This window comes from Myodes glareolus, chromosome 26, assembly GCF_982192425.1.
Source record: "Myodes glareolus chromosome 26, mMyoGla1.1, whole genome shotgun sequence".
NCBI lineage: Eukaryota > Metazoa > Chordata > Mammalia > Rodentia > Cricetidae > Myodes > Myodes glareolus.
In genome coordinates this window covers 39,134,127-39,153,466 of record NC_142051.1, presented here as the reverse complement: position 1 = coordinate 39,153,466, position 19,340 = coordinate 39,134,127, and the positions used below count along the sequence as shown (strand labels likewise).

The window sequence follows — 19,340 nt, the reverse complement described above, 5'->3', positions numbered from 1 at the left end:
AGAATAGGATGTAGGTGAACTCTCTCAAGTGACAAAGAGCACATGTTAAAGAAACGCTTCAGTCAGCATTGTTCTTCACAGTGAAAATCTGAATGTGTTTCTTCCCCGATCAGGAGTAGAGCGAGCATCTTTTTCCTCCCCACTGGTATTCAACATACTGCTGTAAAATCTAGCTTGTGGGATGAAGAAAGAGGGAAATACATGCGCAAAGATTAAAAGAAAGCGAGAGTCTATAATGCTCAAAGAATTAATAACAGTATTTTATTTTTAAAGAGAAGTAATCAAGCTATGCCCATTTGCACATGACTTAATTGTTTGGAAAATTCTAACAAAATGTATAAAAACCTGTGGCTACCTGCACAAGATCATCACATGGGCATGTCGCCATATGTCAACATATGTCAACATGCCATCCGAGGTGGGCGAGGGTCTTATGAGACCCACCTCTCTCTGCAGTGCCAGTGGCAGCTAATGGTGGCTGAGAGAAGGGTAGTTGTTGTCTTCAGTGGTATGGCCATTATAAATAGTCCAAGGGTAAACAAATAAATAAATGATTTCCACAAAATTACAGGATGCTAAATATATTTACAAAACAAATGATATCTCTATGTAGTAGAAATGAATAAGTGGACACAGAAACCTAAAACATAGAATATTATTTACAGTCATAATGACATGTCAAAATTAGAAATAAACTAAAATTAAGTATTAGGCACAAATCTAATGTTGTATGGTAGATGCGATGTTTTTACACTCTGTGGTTTTGGTATCAAGACAGCTACAACTTTGTAATTTTCACTCCCTAAAAATTAGCTTTAGCCATAGTTGTTTCAAGAGATAAGTCATTACACCATAGCTAAAATTCCATTAACTATGGCTATGTTTGTCTGCAATTTAGCATGTAGTCTACTCTAGCATGGCTCTGTATTACTTATACATTTTGAATTTTCACTTTCACGTGTGTTGTGTCTTTAATTAGAAGCTTCTGCTATAGCATAATAAATTCCCATTACTAATTTCTGTGTAGAAATGATGAACTCACATAGCTTTTGCGTGTCTGGAAATTATTGCCATCTTATTTCTGAAGGATAGTTTAGAGAAATAAAATACCTTTGGCTTGTTTGTTTAAATTCTTCTCTCATACATTCATCATTTCCCCTCCTCCCATCTACCTAGTCCCTCCTCCCCCCTACCTTCCCCCTCCCCCAGATCCACTCCTCCTCCTTTCCCATTCAGAGAAGAGCAGGATGCCCAGGAATATCAACTAAACCTGACTATCTTAGGGTTTCTACTGATGCAAACAGACATCAGGATCACAGCAACTCTTATAAAGGAAAACATGTAATTGGGACTGACTTACCGTTTTGTTCGTTATTGTCAAGGCAAAAAACATGGCCACATACAGGCAGACATGGCGCTGGATAGGTAGCTGAGAGTTCTACATCTTGATCTGCAGGCAAGGCTGCAGCAGAAGGAGACTGTGTGCTACTCTGGGCAGAACTTAAGCATATGAGACCTCAATGCCTTCCCCTACAGTGACACACTTCCTCCAACAAGGCCACACCTCCTAATAGTGCCGCTCCGTATAGGCCAAGCATTCAAGCCCATGAGTCTATGGGGGCCATTCCTATTCAAACCACCACAATAGCAAAACAAGTTATGATAATGCTAGGCACAAACCTTGATATCAAGGCTGGACAAGGCAACCCAGCAGGAGGAAAGGGGTTTCAAAAGCAGGCACAGGTGAAGTAAGTCCCCCAGTGCTAGGATTGTTTCACAGCTAGATTACTTAAGATATTAATGCTTTATTAGTGGAAAGTCATCTGTGTTGGTCAGTGGAATAAACTGGAAACTCCAAATAGCCCCTTGATATGTTCAATTCCAAAGGCTCAAATGTATCAGAGAGTGAGTATCCAGAGCAGGGATAACTGGACAGTACAAAGCTTGACTTAAGTCTCGCAATTTATATGGAAATAACTCAAGCTGATGAAGGAGATTGTTTTTTGGAAAATATAGACCATCTAAATTTTAAGATCTAGCAGAGAGTTATAGTGAACACTAAAGACATGGCCGATAGAAAGAAGTATTGATCCATAGGCTTCATCAAAATGAAAACCTCTTGCCCTGGAGAAAATGCTGTTACAAAGACTAAAAGACAGGCTACTACTTATCTGGAAAAGAACCAATGTCTAGAATCTATAAAGAACCCTCAAAAGAAAGCAAAAACTGTAATATGCCCCCCACAATGACTGAAGTGGATATTCAGATGAGAAGCACACGAGATGCCCAATGTCATTATTCATTAGGGCAAAGCAGACCAAAGCTTTTAGTGAGACGCCATCGCAGCCAGTAAAATGCTAGCAAGACCACAGAGGAGCTCCCAAGTTGATGCTAGGAAGGTAAAATAGCAACATCATTCTGGGAAAAAAAAAACCAAAAGTTTGTTATTTCTTAAAACATGAGACTACCCTACAGTCCAGAATGTGTACCTTGGAAGCTTAGACAGGCTGAATGAAAACATTCTAACACCAAAACCTGCACATTAAATGTGGAGTGACATCATTAACCAACAGCTGGACCTGGGACAAGCCAGTCACCACACGGTTGTGAAGAGTTCATCATTTATAGCCCTGATGTTACCCAGAAAATAAAGGCAGAAGCTATGGAAATGCTCCTAGAGCTTGGCCCAGTCTCAACTGAGAAGGGCTATTTGCACAGGCTACACACTGGATGGGATTATTTATGTAACATTCTTGACATGATGCATCTCAGGATTCTAGAACAGATTTGTGTTTCCTGGAGCTGAGGAGGAGGTGAGGCAGGAGGGAAATGAGTGTGGTTATAAAAGGCACCAAAGGAACCCTGGGGAAGACAGAAAGCTGCTGTTTCTTCATCCCAGTTGTGATCTGCACGGGTTTGGTAAGATGCTACCACTGGGGAAACCAGAAGAAGGTCACATGAGCTCCTTTCTAATTACTTATTAGAATAACATCTGAATTTAGAGTTCTTCAAAAATATACATCTTAATTTAAACGTTAAGCTGTTAATTTTTTTTATAAAGTACTGTGCACATTTATGTATAAAAGTTCCTTCACCCACACAGTGGTATGTACTTCCTATTTCGGCTGCTCAGAACATATCTTCTATAATCAGTTGCATAATTACCTTCCTGCTGTTCTTAAAATGAACCAAATCATTTCAAAATTTATTTTTAAAAACAAACTGGGAAATAAAGCTGGCCATATTTATTTTTAACTTAGGACAGTGAATTTGGCATGAACATCTCTGAAATATTAATGTGTAAACATTTAAAATACTTAATTAAAATAATGTTTGCAAGATAGCTATGTGTGTTTTCATATGGGCAGAGCTTCTTCTAGAAGATAAACTCCTTAAAATGCCTTCTTGTTCCTCGCTGTCTACATAGACTCTGGAGCTACTTAATATTTTTACTGACTGAAACTGAAGTCTAAAACTTAATCTTTCATATATGTATATCTCATTCCAGTGCAAGTTCATAAAAAGAAACATATATCACATATTCTTTGTTCTTAAAACTTTACACTCATGCGTATATATGCTAAATATAAGGGGCTAGGCTAGAAGTCTTATAATCTGTCTCTTTTCATAAAATATGAGATGTGCTAATCCATAGCTAAGTATCTCTATGCAAAAATATAATAAATCAAAGAGATTAAACTAGAATTGAATAAGATTCTTAATTTTTTTTCCTGCCTTACTCTTAATTCTATGTCTGGTGACTACAGGAATTGAATCTATGAGGGCCGAGGACATGGCTTATTGGTGAAATCACTTGCTGTGTAAGATTTAAGACCTAAGTTCAGTTTCAGAGCCCATGTAGTAGTCAGACGTGCAGTGTAAATGTCTCTAGTCCTGGAGCTCAGGAAATGGCAAGTGAAGACAGGAGAATCCCTGGAGGCTTGTGGGCCAGCTGGCCTACGTGGTGGCTACCAAGAAAGACCCTGTGCCAAACCAGGCAGAAGGTGAGGGCCCACACCTGAGCTGGTTTCCTGACCTCCACATGCACACTACGATACATATACAACCATCTTTGTTCATTTGCCCCCCCCCAACACACATGCGCACACACTCATATACTGTGATAGCTAACCTGGTTGTCAGCTTGCCTACATCTGGAATCAACTAAACCCAAGCTTCTGGCACCTCTGTGAGAGGTTTTCTTAATCAGATTCTTAGAGGCAGGAAGACTCAGCCTAAATCTGGGCCACTCCTTCTGGGCTGCCCACATAAAAGGATATGGAAGATGGAAACTTTGGTTTTTGTCTGCTTGTCCTCTCTCTCTTGTTGGCACGTTTATTTATCTTGTCCTGTGTCTAGATTCCAGCATAGACCAAAAACCAGCAACAGCCCAGGGATCACCCTGGACTCTAGCACCAGGGTGACCTGCAGAGATTCAAGCCTCATGGCAGAGCAACTACTGGATACTTGGACTTTCCAACAGGAGGCAGCCATGGTGGACCTCCTACCAGACCATGGCTTGTAAGCCACTCTAATAAATCCCCAAACCCCCATTTTCATACTCACACTCACTCTCACACACACACACACACACACACACACACACACACACACACACACATACACACACACTTTGAAGACAAACGCTTTAAAGAAATCCTACACTAGCTCAGAATTGAGAATAATGGAGGGTTATTTATTTAGGGGTAGACTCATAGGTCACAATCCTTTGCTGGAATGGAGAACAGCAACCGCATCGGGAAAAGAGGCCAGATGTGTGCACTTTACATCAGCATAAAGAGGTCACGCCCAAGTGGGCGGGTAACTTAAAGGCTACTGGTGGTAGGAATTCCTACAGCAACGCTTTTCATTCAATCGGTTCTGTTCTTTTAGAGAACCTGGATTATATGCACTCATTAACTTAATTTCTAAAAAGAATATAATCTATGAAAGTTGAATTTCTACCCACTTGTCTTATCTTTCAACACCCTTTAGAGCAAAGCGAATGTCCCACTGATGCACAGATGAGGCTCGAGAAACATTAAGCTTCTAGCCCTACTTGTAATTTTATATCTACTTCCTTTTTAATCTATGTAATAATTATGTCCTAGAATCAGGATGAGAGGATCACTCATTTTTAATTCCAATACACCTGTTTTAATTTTGGCGTACCCACTTGCTGACTCTAAGACCATACATGCATCTGAAGTCCACAAAATAGAATAAGAGCTAAATTGTTTTTATTTTCCTTCTTCCTTCCTTTCTTTCTTTCCTCCCTCCCTCCATCTCTTCTTCTTTTTCCTCTCTCTCTCTCTCTCTCTCTCTCTGTCTCTCTCTCTCTCTCTCTCTTTTTTTTCTCTCTCTCTTCCTTTCTTTTGACATATTCCACTGCTCATTACATATCTCTGGTTGTCCCAAAACTTACAGAGATCCACCTGTGTCTGCCTTTGGAGTTTGGAGTTTGGAGTGAAGGGTATTCTACCATGCCTGCATTAGGTCTACTTATAATACCAACGTTACAATCTTTAAAAGCAAACAAATCTCAAGTGCATAGAACATCCACTCCTAAGTACATGACACTTACTTACATCTATTTCAACCCTTGGGTGGAAATTATAGATGTTGTTTGACCATGATCAGGAAAATAGAAGAATTGTGTTTTACAAACCTGAGTACTAGAATTCTACATTATTAGGACAAGTTTTAGTCATATTAATGCAATACTCACACACATATATGAGCACATGCGTGCGTGCGCGCGCACGCACGCACACACACACACACTCACCCACACTACATCTCATGGGGAAAGTTCTTTTTGAAAAGAAAGAAGGTAGATGATGTTTTTAGTTTTTGTGCATCTCTAACAGAGACATTGTTGATCTTCTTCAAATCCCTTTTCTTTGCTGTTCTCAGAACTCTCAGGACAGGGCCAGGAGCATAGTTCAGAGGCAGAGGGCTTGCTAGGCCCGTGTGAGGCCCATGTGAGGCCCATATAAGTCCCGTGTTTGATCCCTAGTGGAGATGGAGGCAGGAAGTGGTTGGGAGGAAGAAAGAGAAAGAATTCACCGAGGATTCTAAGATGAGTGCATCAGTCATTTCCTTTTCCTTACATGCAATTAAATTAGTAAAATAAACAAAACTAAAAATAACTCTACAGAAGTGCTGAAAATTGCAGTGTTATTATGGGATATTCTCAAAAACCAATATTGTTATATTTAGACAAAGCCAAAGGTAGAAATCCACAGTCCCACAGAAGGGAGGACATCATAGGAGTCTTAAATGAGCTTGATATTCTTAGAGACCTGAAGGAAATCTTGAGGGCGTGGTTATCAAAGCCAGCTAGAAGCGGTCAGGGCAGCTGAGAACACTAGCACCTTGCGTATGGAGCAATGGGTTTCACGGTTTGTTTAAGAGTAATGGTGGCTGTCTGGGTGCTCAAGGAGCCTCTGAAGCTCCTAAGGAATTAAGTGTAGCAGGAGGGGGAAGTGGCGCCACACCCCAGCGATCAAAAAGAGCCACCAGAAGAATGACAGATACCTAGATCCCCACCCCACCACTTTAATTATTTTTTAAAATTAATTTCTTAATTTTTTAGAATTTATTCTTCTCTCATATATTGCAACCCCTCCTGTGGTTTCTGCTCCCTCCTCTCCTCCCAGTCACTCCCACCCCCACCTGCATCTCCCCCAGATCCACTCCTTTCCCTTCAGAAAAGGGCAGGCTTTTCAAGGATATCAACCAAACATGGAATGCCAAGTCATAATAAAACTAGGCACATTCCCTCATATTAAGGCTGGATGAGGCAACCCAGTCGGAGACACAGGGTCCCAGAAGCATGAAAAGGAGTCAGAGACAGCCCTGCTCCTACTGTTAGGAGTCCCCCAGGAGCACCCATCACACAATCATAACATATATGCAGAGGACCTAGGTCAGACCCATGCGGGCTCCATGGTTGTCGACTGAGTCTCTGTGGGACCCTATGAGACCTGGTTAGTTAATTCTGTAGGCCGTGTTCTTGTGGTGTCTTGGCCTCTTGGGCTCCTACAACCCTTCCTCGCCTTCTCCCCAAGCTCTGCCTAATGTGTGGCTGTGGACCTCTGGATCTGCTCCCATCAGCTGCTGGATGAAGCCTCTGATGGCAATTATGCTAGGCCCTGCAGACAGCTAGATTCTGCATAGGAAAGAAAATATGTGGCATTTGTCCTTCTGAGGTAGAGGTACTTCGCTGATTTTCTCTGTGCCATTCATTTTCCTGGAGATCACATGCTTTTGCTCTTCTTTAAGCCTGCAGAAGACGCTGTGTATTTGTGCCATATTTTCTTTATATGTGCATCTGTGAATTCACACCTGAGCTCAAGCCATAACTTGACCACTAGGTGTTTGTGTCTCAATAAACATAGGTATTCCAGTATTGCTGGTCTATCCTGACTAATGTTCCTTCGAATATATATCCAAATATGTCCTCCACACTGATTTCCATGGTGGCTACATTCTTCCCCACCTCAACAGTGTGTAGGGATTCCTTTGTTCACACCTTTAGCAGCATTCGTAAGAACGGGCTATTAAAATTACTTGGAGGCATTTAAAAGTTTAAGGCAAAGCAAATTTTGTCTTTCAAACGCTTGAAAATGGTTTCTTTTCTTTTAGGTCCTCTGCGTTGTCTCCAGAGCTTAGAGCAGGGCTTGGCACATAGCCAAGGGCTAATGTTCGTCTGTTGAATGAACCGATAAAAAGTAGAGTAAATGAAGCTTCTCAATGCTCCCAGACCAAACACAAGAAGGCTCAGCATAGCCATTTATAAAGGACTATAGAAGTAAGACATAAAGCCATCACTGGGGAGTGCCCTGTTAGCATAGGAATACAGACCAAGGACAGCAGCACTCAAACCCAGTCTACATCCAGAAAAGTATTATATGATAAATGGACACTTCAGATTCGTGCAGAAGTCAGAAACTGGTACAACAGGCTGTCATTTCGGGAAAATATTTGTGATTAAATCCCACTTCCCAAATACTGTATACTCAGAATGTGCCCAGGCTGAAGAAGGCCCTCAAAGCAAATACTCCGGCTTCTCATTTTTACCATATAACTTTAAAAAAAAAGTACATATGAAAAACACCTCATTGTGCTGAGACACGGAGCCTGTGGGGAGGATCCTAGAAAGGGTGTCATCTTCACGGGGTCCTATTAGAGTCACAGCTAGTGTTCTGATAGTCTGCATTCTTTCCAGAGAACTCATTCTGAATCTCGGTTTCGCCTGGCTGGTTTATTTAATATTATCATCGACTTTTGCTAGTGCCACCTCTCTGTCCTGACACCAGTGTGTCCCTCTAGATCAGCTTGACATTTGATTAGGACGGCGTCTGAAACCCCTTCTAATTGAATTAGGCAATTTCGAGTGGTTGGAAATCAACTTAAATTTAAGTAAGAGGCTTTTTCAAATGCCTGTTGGTTTAAGCGATTTAAAAAGAATAAAGGAAACATAAAATGGCAGCTTAAGGAGAGTTTGGAAGGAAGAATCATATTACCTGGTCAGGTGTTCCTTCTTTTTTATTTTCTTTTTCTTTTTTTCTTTTTTTTTTTGATACATTCTAAAGCCCAGAGGCTCAGTTCCTTTTCTTTATTTTACTGATTTTATTGAGCTCTGCAGTTTTCCCTGCTCCCTTCCCTGCCTCTCCCCTCCCCTTCAGCCCTTCCCCATGTTCCCAATTTACTCGGGAGATCTTGTCTTTTTCTACTACCCATGTAGATTAGATCTATATATGTCTCTCTTAGAGTCTTCATTGTTGTCTAGGTTCTCTGGAATTGTAATTTTAGGCTGGTTTCCTTTGCTATATGTTTAAAATTCGCTTATGAGTGAGTATATATGATAATTATATTATATTGCCTTTCAGGGTCTGGGTTACCTCACTCAGTATGATGTTTTCTAGATCCATCCATTTGCACGCAAATTTCAAATTATCATTATTTTTTCTGTGTAGTACTCTATTGTGTAAATGTACCACATTTCCCTTATCCATTCTTCAGTTGAGGGGCATTTAGGTTGTTTCCAGATTCTGGCTATGACAAACAATGCTACCATGAACATAGTTGAGCACATGTCCTTGTGGTATGGTTGAGCATCCTTTGGATATATATCCAAAAGTGCTATCGGTGGGTCTTAAGTAAGGTTGTTTCCTAATTTTCTGAGGAATTGTCATACAGTTATCCAAAGGAGCTGTACCGGCTTACACTCCCACCAGCAAGTCAGGAATGTTCCCTTTGCCCCACATCCTCTTGAAAACCAGCATAAGCTGTCATCAGTGGTTTTGCTCTTGTCCACACTTACATGTGTAAGACAGAATTTCAGAGTTGTTTTCATTTGCATTTCTTTAATGACTATGAATGTTGAACATTTCCTTAAGTGTCTTTCAGCCATTTTAGATTCTTCTGTTGAGAGTTCTCTGTTTAGGTCTGTACCCCATTTTTATTGGGTTATTTGTTCTTATGATGAGCAATGTCTTGAGTTCTTCGTGTATTTTGGAGATCAGCCCTCTGTCTGATGTGGGATTAATGAAGATCTTTTCCCATTTTTTAGGTTCCCGTTTTGTCTTGTTGACCATGTCCTTTGATTTACAGAAGCTTTTCAGTTTCAGGAGGTTCCATTTATTAATTATTCCTCTCAGTGTCTGTGCCGTCGAGGTTATATTTAGGAAGTGGTCTCCTGTTCCAATGCATTCAAGTGTACTTCCCACTTTCTCTTCTGTGAGACTCAGTGTGCCTGGCTTTATGTTGAGGCCTTTGATCCCTTTGTACTTGAGTTTTGTACACTGTGATAGATATGGATCTGTTTGAAGTCTTCTACATGTTGATATCTAGGTATTCCATCACCATTTGTTAAATATACTTTCTTTTTTCCATTTGATATTTTTTACTTCTTTGTCAAAAATAATGTATTCATAGGTATGTGGATTAATATCTGGGTCTTTGATTCAGTTCCATTGGTCCCCTTGTCTGTTTTTATGCCAATATCAAGCTGTTTTCAGTACTGTAGCTCTGTAGTAGAATTTGAAGTCAGGGATTGTGATGCCTCCTGAAGTTCTTTTATTGTACAGGATTGTTTTGACTATCCTGGGTTTTTTGCTTTTCCATATGAAGTTGAGTACTATTCTTTTGAGGTTTGTGAAGAATTTTGCTGGTCTTTTGATGGGTATTGCATTGAATCTGTTGATTGCTTTTGGTAAGGTTGCCATTTTTACTGTGTTAATTCTACCTACCCAAGAGCGTGGGAGATCTTTCCACTTTCTGGTGTCGTCTTCAATTTCTTTCCTCAAAGATTTAAAGTTCTTGTCATACAAGTCTTTCACTTGTTCAGTTAGAATTACTCCAAGATATTTTGTGCTATTTGTGGCTATTGTGAAGGGTGATGCTTCTCTTATTTCTTTCTCAGACCATTTATCATCCTTGTAAAGGAGGGCTGCTGATATTATTTTTTTAGTTACTCTTGTATCGCGCTACATTACTGAAAGTGTTTATGAGTAGTAGAAGTTTTGTGAATCTTTTAAGTAAAAAAAGTATTTGAAAATCAGGAAGGATGGGTGCTAGATGATCCGGAAGAGAAATGTCGTATAGAGAAGATACTCCAGTGAAGAGAGTTCAATTGACACATGGACACCGGCAGGCTCTATCTGTAATTTCAAGGAGCTTATGAAAACTCTTCCTTGTACCTAAAAGCTTAGCAGCATTCCATTTGTGTAGTTAAGCAATTAGAACAATACTCAACTTCATATGGAAAACCAAAAAAAAAAAAGCCAGAATAGCCAAAACAGTCTTGTACAATAAAGGAACTTCAGGAGGCATCACAATCCCTGACTTCAAACTCTACTACAGAGCTACAGTACTGAAAACAGGCTGGTATCAGCATAAAAACAGACAAGGGGTCCAATGGAACTGAATAGAAGACCCAGATATTAATCCTCATACCTACGAATACCTTATTTTTAACAAAGAAGCAAAAAATATCAAATGGAAAAAGGAAGCATATTTAACAAATGGTGCTGGCATGTCTGGATATCAACATGTAGAAGAATGAAAATAAAACAATATCTATCACCATGTACAAAACTCAAGTCCAAAGGGATCAAAGACCTCAACATAAAGCCAGGCACACTGAACCTCATAGAAGAGAAAGTGGGAAGTACACTTGAACACATTGGTACAGGAGACCACTTGCTAAATATAACCCCAGTAGCGCAGACACTGAGAGAAACAATTAATAAATGGGGCCTCCTGAAACTGAGAGGCTTCTGTAAAACAGAGTACATGGTCAACAAGACAAAATAGCAGCCTATAGAATGGGAAAAGATCATCACTAACCCCACATTGGACACAGGACTGTTCTCCAAAATATACAAAGAACTCAAAAAATTGGTCAACCAAAGAATAAATAATCCAATAAAAATGGGGTACAGGAAAAACAAAAAAATGGGGTACAGTCCTAAACAGAACTCTCAACAGAAGAATCTAAAGTGGCTGAAAGACACTTAAGGAAATGATCTACATTCTTAGCCATCAGAGAAATGCAAATCAAAACAACTCTGAGATTCCATTTTACACCTGTAAGAATTGTCAAGATCAAAAACACCTATGGCAACTTGTGCTGGAGAGGTTGTGGGGTAAAGGGAACACTCCTGCATTGCTGGTGGAGTACAAACTTGTACAGCCCCTTTGGATATCAGTGTGGTGATTTCTCAGAAAATAAGGAAACAGCCTTCCTCAAGACCCAGCAATACCACTTTTGGGTATATAACCTAAAGGATGCTCAATCATACCACAAGGACATGTGCTCAGCTATGTTCATAGCAGCATTGTTTGTCATAGCCAGAACCTGGAAACAACCTAAATGCCCCTTGACTGAAGAATGGATAAGGACAATGTACATTTACACAATGTAAAAAATGTAAAAAAAAATGACATATTGATATTTGCGTGTAAATGGATGGATCTAGAAAACATCATATTGAGTGAGGTAACCCAGACCCAGAAAGACAAATATAATATGTACTAAATCATAGGTGACTTTTAGACATAAAGCAAAGAAAACCAGCCTACAAACCACAGTCCCAGAGAACCTAGACAACAATGAGGACCCTAAGAGAGACATGCATGGATCTACTCTACATGGGAAGTAGAAAAAGACAAGATCTGCTGAGTAAATTGGAAGCATAGGGATTATGGGAAAGGATAGAAGGGGAGGAGAGAGGAAGAGAGAGGAGCAAAGAAAAATATATTGCTCAATAAAACGATTTAAAGAAAGAAATTAGAACAGACTCATAAAAATGTAAGTCAGTATTTATTATCACTGAAGTTCCTATTGTTGATTCTCATTGCTGTAATTTCAGTTTTCATAGAAATATTTTTTCAATACAACTTCAGTACTCTGCATTTGTGGCACTATTCATGTTTCCCTAGATTTCTTCTGAGTATAATCTTGTGTGAATCATTTGTTCTCCCTCAGCTATTGCATTCTGGGACAGTTAAGGAAAAGGATGCTGATCTGACAGAATTTCCCAGGATCCCTTTGGTCTAGCATGAAGGGGGTTTGCTTTAACTTTTCATAAAGCCCAATGAGAGTTGTCTGACCTTCTTTCGGGTTGCAAATATATTGTCTGGACACTAAGGATAGAGATAGCTCACTTCTACCAATTGGCAGTTGCTAACATAGTCCATAAGAGTGAAACCACATAGATTAAAAGGTAAAGTGTTTAAAATAGGTGTGGTTGTATATGACACTAAATGTGTGAATGTCTGAAATAGTTCATTTGAGTTTGGGCTGCCAAATGTTTTCTCCAAAGGGCTAGACAGCAAATATTTGAGTATTATTGGTAGTATGCAATGCTCCCAAGGTAACATGAGATCAGCCATGAACAATGAGTGAATGGATGGAGTAGTGTCTCAGAAACAGGAAGAAAACCCAGTTTGGACTATAGGTCATGATGCAATTGTGGGCTGACTCCAATCGCAAAGCATAACTAACAAATAATTTTCATTTTCATTGCCTCCCCTGCTCAGGGAGCTCCAGGCAATCACTATGCCTTCCTTGTGCCTTATTGCTGGCTAATAATATAATCCATAGTCAGTTTGGAAGACGTAGACAAGACTGAGATCAGATATTCTCTGCTCAGTGGTTTTTCTTTGGAGTTTCTCTTGCCCTGTCATATAACTTCAGTATTCTTCCTCAGAAGCTACATTTCAGAGTGAACATAGTTCCTGGCTCAAATAAAGAACAAGGTGTATCGTATAGATTTGCATGAGTATGAACATGCATTGAGTAGTCTACATTGGCTAACTCTATGCATTTCATGAACTTCTGATGTAGATGTCTAAACATTTGTGTTTCCCACAACATAATTTGTCTGCTAACATTCACCCAACTGAGAAATCAGTCACTGGAGGCTTCTTATCCAAAATCAACTGTCACAGCCTATCATATGCCAAGTCCTAAAGAGTTAACTCCATTACAGTCTTCCAGAAACAAACTGTCCTCAATCCCATCATCACTGTTTGTACTGCAGGAACCTTTGATGTTCTGGTTGGAATTGTTCAGTTCCCTGACCAGTCTCCCTCTCCTGCTTTGACTCGGACCAATCATTCTTTAAGCACTGAAACAAGTTGGCTCAAATAATATAATAAAAAAAAAACACTCTTCCTTGTCAGTTCTTTAAAATACTGTGAATAAAAAGCAAACTCTTTTGTGTAGGTATCTGTAGTTTCCAATATTTCATTTCCTGAGCACAACAGGACTCTCCTAGACTTTGTATTACAGTCATTGTGAACCTTGCAGAGTTTTGACCTTGCTTCCTCTCCATCTTTATGTGTGTCTCTGTGTGTGCACACATGCACTTGTGCATGCATTGTATGGATGTGTGTCTTCTATCTCTGCTTCCTCAAGCTTCCACTCAGCTGCAAGGCACCTGGCAGGGCTGCTTTTTTGGTACCCCCCCCCCCCTCAAGTAGAAACCCAACAGTGGAATCCCTGACCTTAGCGTTCCCTTCCTGCAGCTCCTTTAGGTGTGGTACTGTCTTTTGTGTTCCCTGTAGCTCCTGTATAGATGGTTCCGTCTCTTCCCCATACATCATTTCTCCTCCCACTGAAGAGCTATAATGTCACTTCTTTATTGCTCTGGAGTACTTGCCCTGGTATCTGCAATTAGTGTACACTCAGCAATATTTGTAGGATGAATTAATGCCGCCAAATTAGCCTATTTGTCTTCATAATTGCATAACAACTTGTGTTTTAATGCAATTAGAACTGTGGGTAGCTGAGGCTTAGAAACATGTATTTAAGAAACATTTAGATGGAGACCATATGCATCAGTAGTCGTGACCTTTAGAAGGCTCATGGGAAGGAGCGTTAGTGGGAAGGCAGTCATTGCCTGTATGTAAAGGGAAGCAAAGCACAATACAAAACAACAAAACAAAATCTTGACGGATGGCCATATCTGTTTCTATTAGTGCCCCTGTAATAGCTTGTGCCTCCTTAATGGCTGCTCCAGAGAACAGTGGAAAGGACATTGAATGTGAAACTGAGATTCAGTAGCCCCAAGGGCAGACATTTTGTGTGAAACCAAGCCTGTCATTAAATCCTCATCTTTCATCCTTCAGAAGCAACTGCATCTTGTGTGGGTACTAATCTGAATTCTGTCCCTGAGTGGTGTTGCGATAATAAATGACTTGCCTGCTCCTGTACAACAATATTATGCCTCTCAAGCTTTTTAAATAATAAAAGTATGAAAGAGTAAAGTATCTTGAGATCATTTCACACTCTCTCTATGTTTTTAGATAATCTACTTCTACACAGTGATGTAGAAAAGACATAGAATTTGGGTTTTTTTTTTTTTAAAGAAAATGATTTCTGAAGATAGTGATTCAAACATTTTGGAACAATGAAAACACTAATAAAGGTTGTTGTCCTATGAAAAAAATGAATGGATGATGAACTTACTGAATAAAACTTAACCCCTATTATTTTTTGCAAGAAAGAATATTTCACTTCTATCAATGAGAATAATTAAAAATTAAAACTTGAATTGGGTTTTTTGGAAAATGTACATAGATCTGAGGTCCAAATGGTTGTACTTTTTCTTAACTATAATGTTCTAAGCTCTAGTGGGCAGGAAAAATGGGAAAATTATTAATACTGTTGTAGAAAAAATCCAGAAGCCTCCTATGGGGAGTAATCCGTGACCGACAGAGAGCATAGATTATATCTGCAATTGCTCCATGATTTTAACTTTTATGTTTAAATTGACTTTTCTTGCTATTTGGGGATTAATTAAAATCCTTAAGAAAGAAAATCAAAGTTCACTACAAATACCAAGTAGATTCGTAGATCCTAGAAAATGTTCCATATAACTTTACTTAATTCTCGTGATTTAATTCTAGCATATGGTGCTTGGGGATACTATCTAATGCCACCAATTCCTTGGACTATATAAAAAAATCAAAAAATTGCAGTGCCTTAATTATACTTCAACGTTGAAGGGACCTTTTGATATTTGTCTCTGTCTCCTCAGGGTCCAGTGAATGACAGATGTTTAATGAATGTTAGTTGAAGGGAAGGTGACTTAAAGTTGTAACTTTCAAAATTGATTATTGAGGGAAATGCCATGCTTTTGATTTTGTGATCTTCTGTGAAAATCAGATAGCCTAAAGTAGCATCTTAATGGCTCCATAAGATTTTCAGTTATACAGCTTTCCACTATCGTCAGCTGACTGATTGGTGTCTCTGCTGTGCTGGCTAGTTTTATGTCAACTAGACACAAACTAGAATCTTCAGAGAGAGGAACTGCTTCCATAAGGTTGGGCTCTAGGCAAGCCTGTAGGGCATTTTCTTAGTAATTAATGAAGGAGGACCTGTTCATTGTGGGTGTGCCTACCCCTGGGCTGGTGACCCTGGGTTCTATAAGAAAGCAGACGGGGCAAGCCATGGGGGCAAGGCAGTAAGCATCACCCCTTCATGGCCTCTGCATCAGCTCCCGCCTCAGGTTTCTGCCCTGCTTGTGTTTTGGTCCTTGCTGCTTTTGTTGGAAAACTGGTATATGGAACTGTGAGGGAAATAAACCGTTTCCTCCTCAAGTTATTTAGAGAGTGAGGTATGGCTAAGGGCAGGAATGATTGTATTAATACTCTTGTCGCCTTGTTTATTTTAGCCAAAACAACGAACATCTATTGTGTCTTCTCTGGATTTCCAGCGAATGAATCATAACCAAGAATATTTTGAAATCAGCACGTCTACAGGGTGCGCCAGCTTTCCTTCCAGCCCTCCAGTTAGTCCGCCCACCTCTTCCGTGGGAACCACAGAAGTCAAGAACGAGGGAGCTGAGCACACAGGTAAAACAGTTCACTTTATGCAAGTATACGTTTGAGCTTTAATAAGGTCTTTATGAGCTTTGGTGATTAAGAGAAATCCTCATCCAAATTTTATTTCCGGTTCACATTTTATGAGCAACGGTATAGGGTATTCATACTTTTATTATGGCAAGGGTATCATATTGTTTTTAATACAATAATGGTCTTTCCAGTGTTGACATTAATGGAACAATTTAATATTATTATGGTTGTAATAAAAAAGGACCTAGAAATGCTTTTTTCTTCCACTGTCATTTACTACTCTCCTGCAGTTCTATCAGTTGATCAACAGTAGACCTGCTAATAGCTGCTTTGAGACTGGAAAACCCTTACCAAGAATGTCTGGTAAGACTGAGTTCAGCACTGTTGCTAAGATAGATGTCACCCACTTAAACCCAAGTGAACTTGGAAAGGAGGAGTGTAAGAGGGAAATAGTCCCACCCACTAGGGAAAGCTTTTTGGGTCTAGCCAATCCGATTCACAGATCCTTCAGAGAAGAATGTTTCAGTCCTTCAGAGAAGAATGAACCAATAGCTAATTGATAAGGACTAAGATGTGAGAAGTATCTTCCTCTTCTGTCTAACCCACGGCAAACACCCTGTCCAGTTGTTCTCATCCAAAGAGTTTAAGCTTGGTAGATACGGTTCACATTCATTGTAGAATCCTAAACAAAAGTCAGTTCCATTATTTTGACCATGTGTCTGTTCAAACTGTCTGCACATAGATTTATGTACATATCTGTACATGTTTAAGTCTTTTCACCAACACTACTATTAAAAGCACCAGAACAAACATTCTAAAAAATATACAGCCAAAGAATTATCTTCTCTGGGGTTCCAGGTGATAAGACTGATGCTCTGTAGAAGTCATAATCCAACCTTTCGTAGCAGCTAGAGAGAGATTTATAAAATGTAAATCAAAGCGCACCATTGGTGAGTTAATGCGTGCAGACGGATTTAGGTCCTTGTCATGGCCAATGAAGCCAACTGTCTCCTGGTTGCAAACTTGCTGTGGACTCTGACCTTCAGCACACTCACCCAGGCCTTCTTTGCAGGGCCCAGGCTCAGGGACTTTGGCACTCCGGCTCTTCCCACCTGCAAGCTCTGGGCTTGAATGCCGATGTTATGGAGCATCATTTAGGTTTTGGCTTGGTCACGCTCCTTCACATGATCTTCAGATTGTACTATCTTGAGTAGAAATTCTTAATATGATGAGTATCGTGGTAAGAAAGAAGCAAAACTATATGAAACAGCTCCAATAGTAATAAAAAGCAAATACTTAGTGCTCGGTGAGACAGTGTTTTAGGTATTTCCCTTATAGCAGCTCATCATATCCTTTTGGCAGGTGTCCAAGTTGAGTGGTAGCTTCTACAGTGAAGGAAATTTGGGCACAAAGAAGAGCAGTAACAGCCTCCCGTCCAAACAGTGCTGGCATTCAGACCTGGTGCCAGTGTCCCTGTTCCCACACTTTTCTCTGTTGCTGTGTTCACTTTGGTGATATCTGGAGGAGGACAGGGCCTCACACTCATGGTTCTTCCCTAGCTCCCTATGTGCTGGAATCCCGGGTCTGTGCACAACACCTGGCTTGTTACATCTATCAAATTTTCTCTTTTCTTCTATGATCTTATCTGCATATAAAATAATGCCAATGGCTTTTCTGCTTAGCAACTGTCTTGTCTCTTCTTTCTAGAACATACACTGCGGTAGATGTGTTTGGCACATCATAAGCCTTGAAGTCAGGCTGCCTAAATTGATGACTAATTATGGGACAAGCTCAGCTTTTGGTGTTACAGGTCTTCTCCTCCAAAGAGAGAGTTAAAGAACAAGGAACTAATTAGATTTCCTTAGCCTACAGTGTAACAGTGCTTCTAGAGCCGCGATTAACATCACATCCTATCAGGTACTAAATTAGTGCCCAATAAATATTAGTAACTCTCCATAGTAGTTGCAGGAATTGCAATATTCTCATACCTCCCCTTCGCCTACTCAAAACCTCACGTTCGTTCAATGACTATATACTGTTTCCCATATAAAAGAAAATGATATAGGATGAGGAAGTGGGATTTGCTTTCTAAAGAGAGATGGCATGTGGACCCTGGAAAGGATTCTGGGTGTATATAAGTATTATTCAACCAGAACTTACTTGATGCTCAGTTCCAGATTTTAAAGCCCCCAGTGGAAGGAGTGGCAAGAATTGCTCTACTTGCTGTAATGAAAACCTTCACCAGCTTCCTTTTATTTCAGCTCAAAGGTTTCCAAGGATTCAAATTTTCCAGTTATATTTGAGGTAGATCGAGATTTTGCTCGTTTGTATTTTGGTTTTGTTTTAGCAATTTTTTGTTCATTAAAAGTCAGAGCTGTAGGTATAGAGTCTAAACCCTGAACCCCAAAAGGAGAGGGTAAGAACTCTTGTTTGCTGCATCACCCAAAATGAGCAGCGTAGTTGTTAGCCTGGGTATGCTTTCTGTCTGACCTTCAGCTGAGCGGAAACCTAACTGCTGCTCTCCAGACAGGTCCCAGCAGCCTTGCCGTGACTTCATCCTGCAGGGCTCACTTGCACAGTTCACTGTAACATCTGCAGCAAACTGGTACTTTGTAATAGTGCACAAGGATGATACTGATTTGCTTTCAATTAAAAAGTAAAACTTTAAGATTTTTTAAGATAGTTTTTTTTCTTGTCTAGTTGAGAAAGTAGTAGTTTATTACCTTAGAGACAGGATTAATTTGTTACACTTTGGACTTAAGAACCTCCCTCTGCAGACACTCCTGAGGGGCATGTATTATGTGTTCCGTCCTGGATTTATTCAGTATTTCCTATCAAATCTCTTTTCCATTCTTCAATTTGCTCTTTGGAAAGGAGAAAGTAAGATGGCCTCCTTTGAATATCCATGATAATATGTGGGTTAATTCATTTTTGTAAACTATGAAAACTAATATTCTTTAATATTT

At 39.8% G+C, this 19,340-nt stretch overlaps 1 protein-coding gene across 14 annotated transcripts in view; it reads left to right on the top strand.

The window, feature by feature from the left end:
* The window catches only part of Anks1b (ankyrin repeat and sterile alpha motif domain containing 1B), a 953,532-nt gene that overhangs the window by 376,486 nt on the left and 557,706 nt on the right, over positions 1–19,340 (top strand). For all 14 annotated transcript variants that reach the window (XR_014999730.2, XR_014999729.2, XM_085683219.2 and 11 more), the window contains one exon: positions 16,194–16,374. Coding sequence is in view for 12 of the 14 variants with exons in the window: in XM_085683219.2 (XP_085539345.2) it covers positions 16,194–16,374 (181 nt within the window). In the remaining 2 variants the exon portion in view is untranslated. The remainder of the gene's footprint in view (positions 1–16,193; positions 16,375–19,340) is intronic.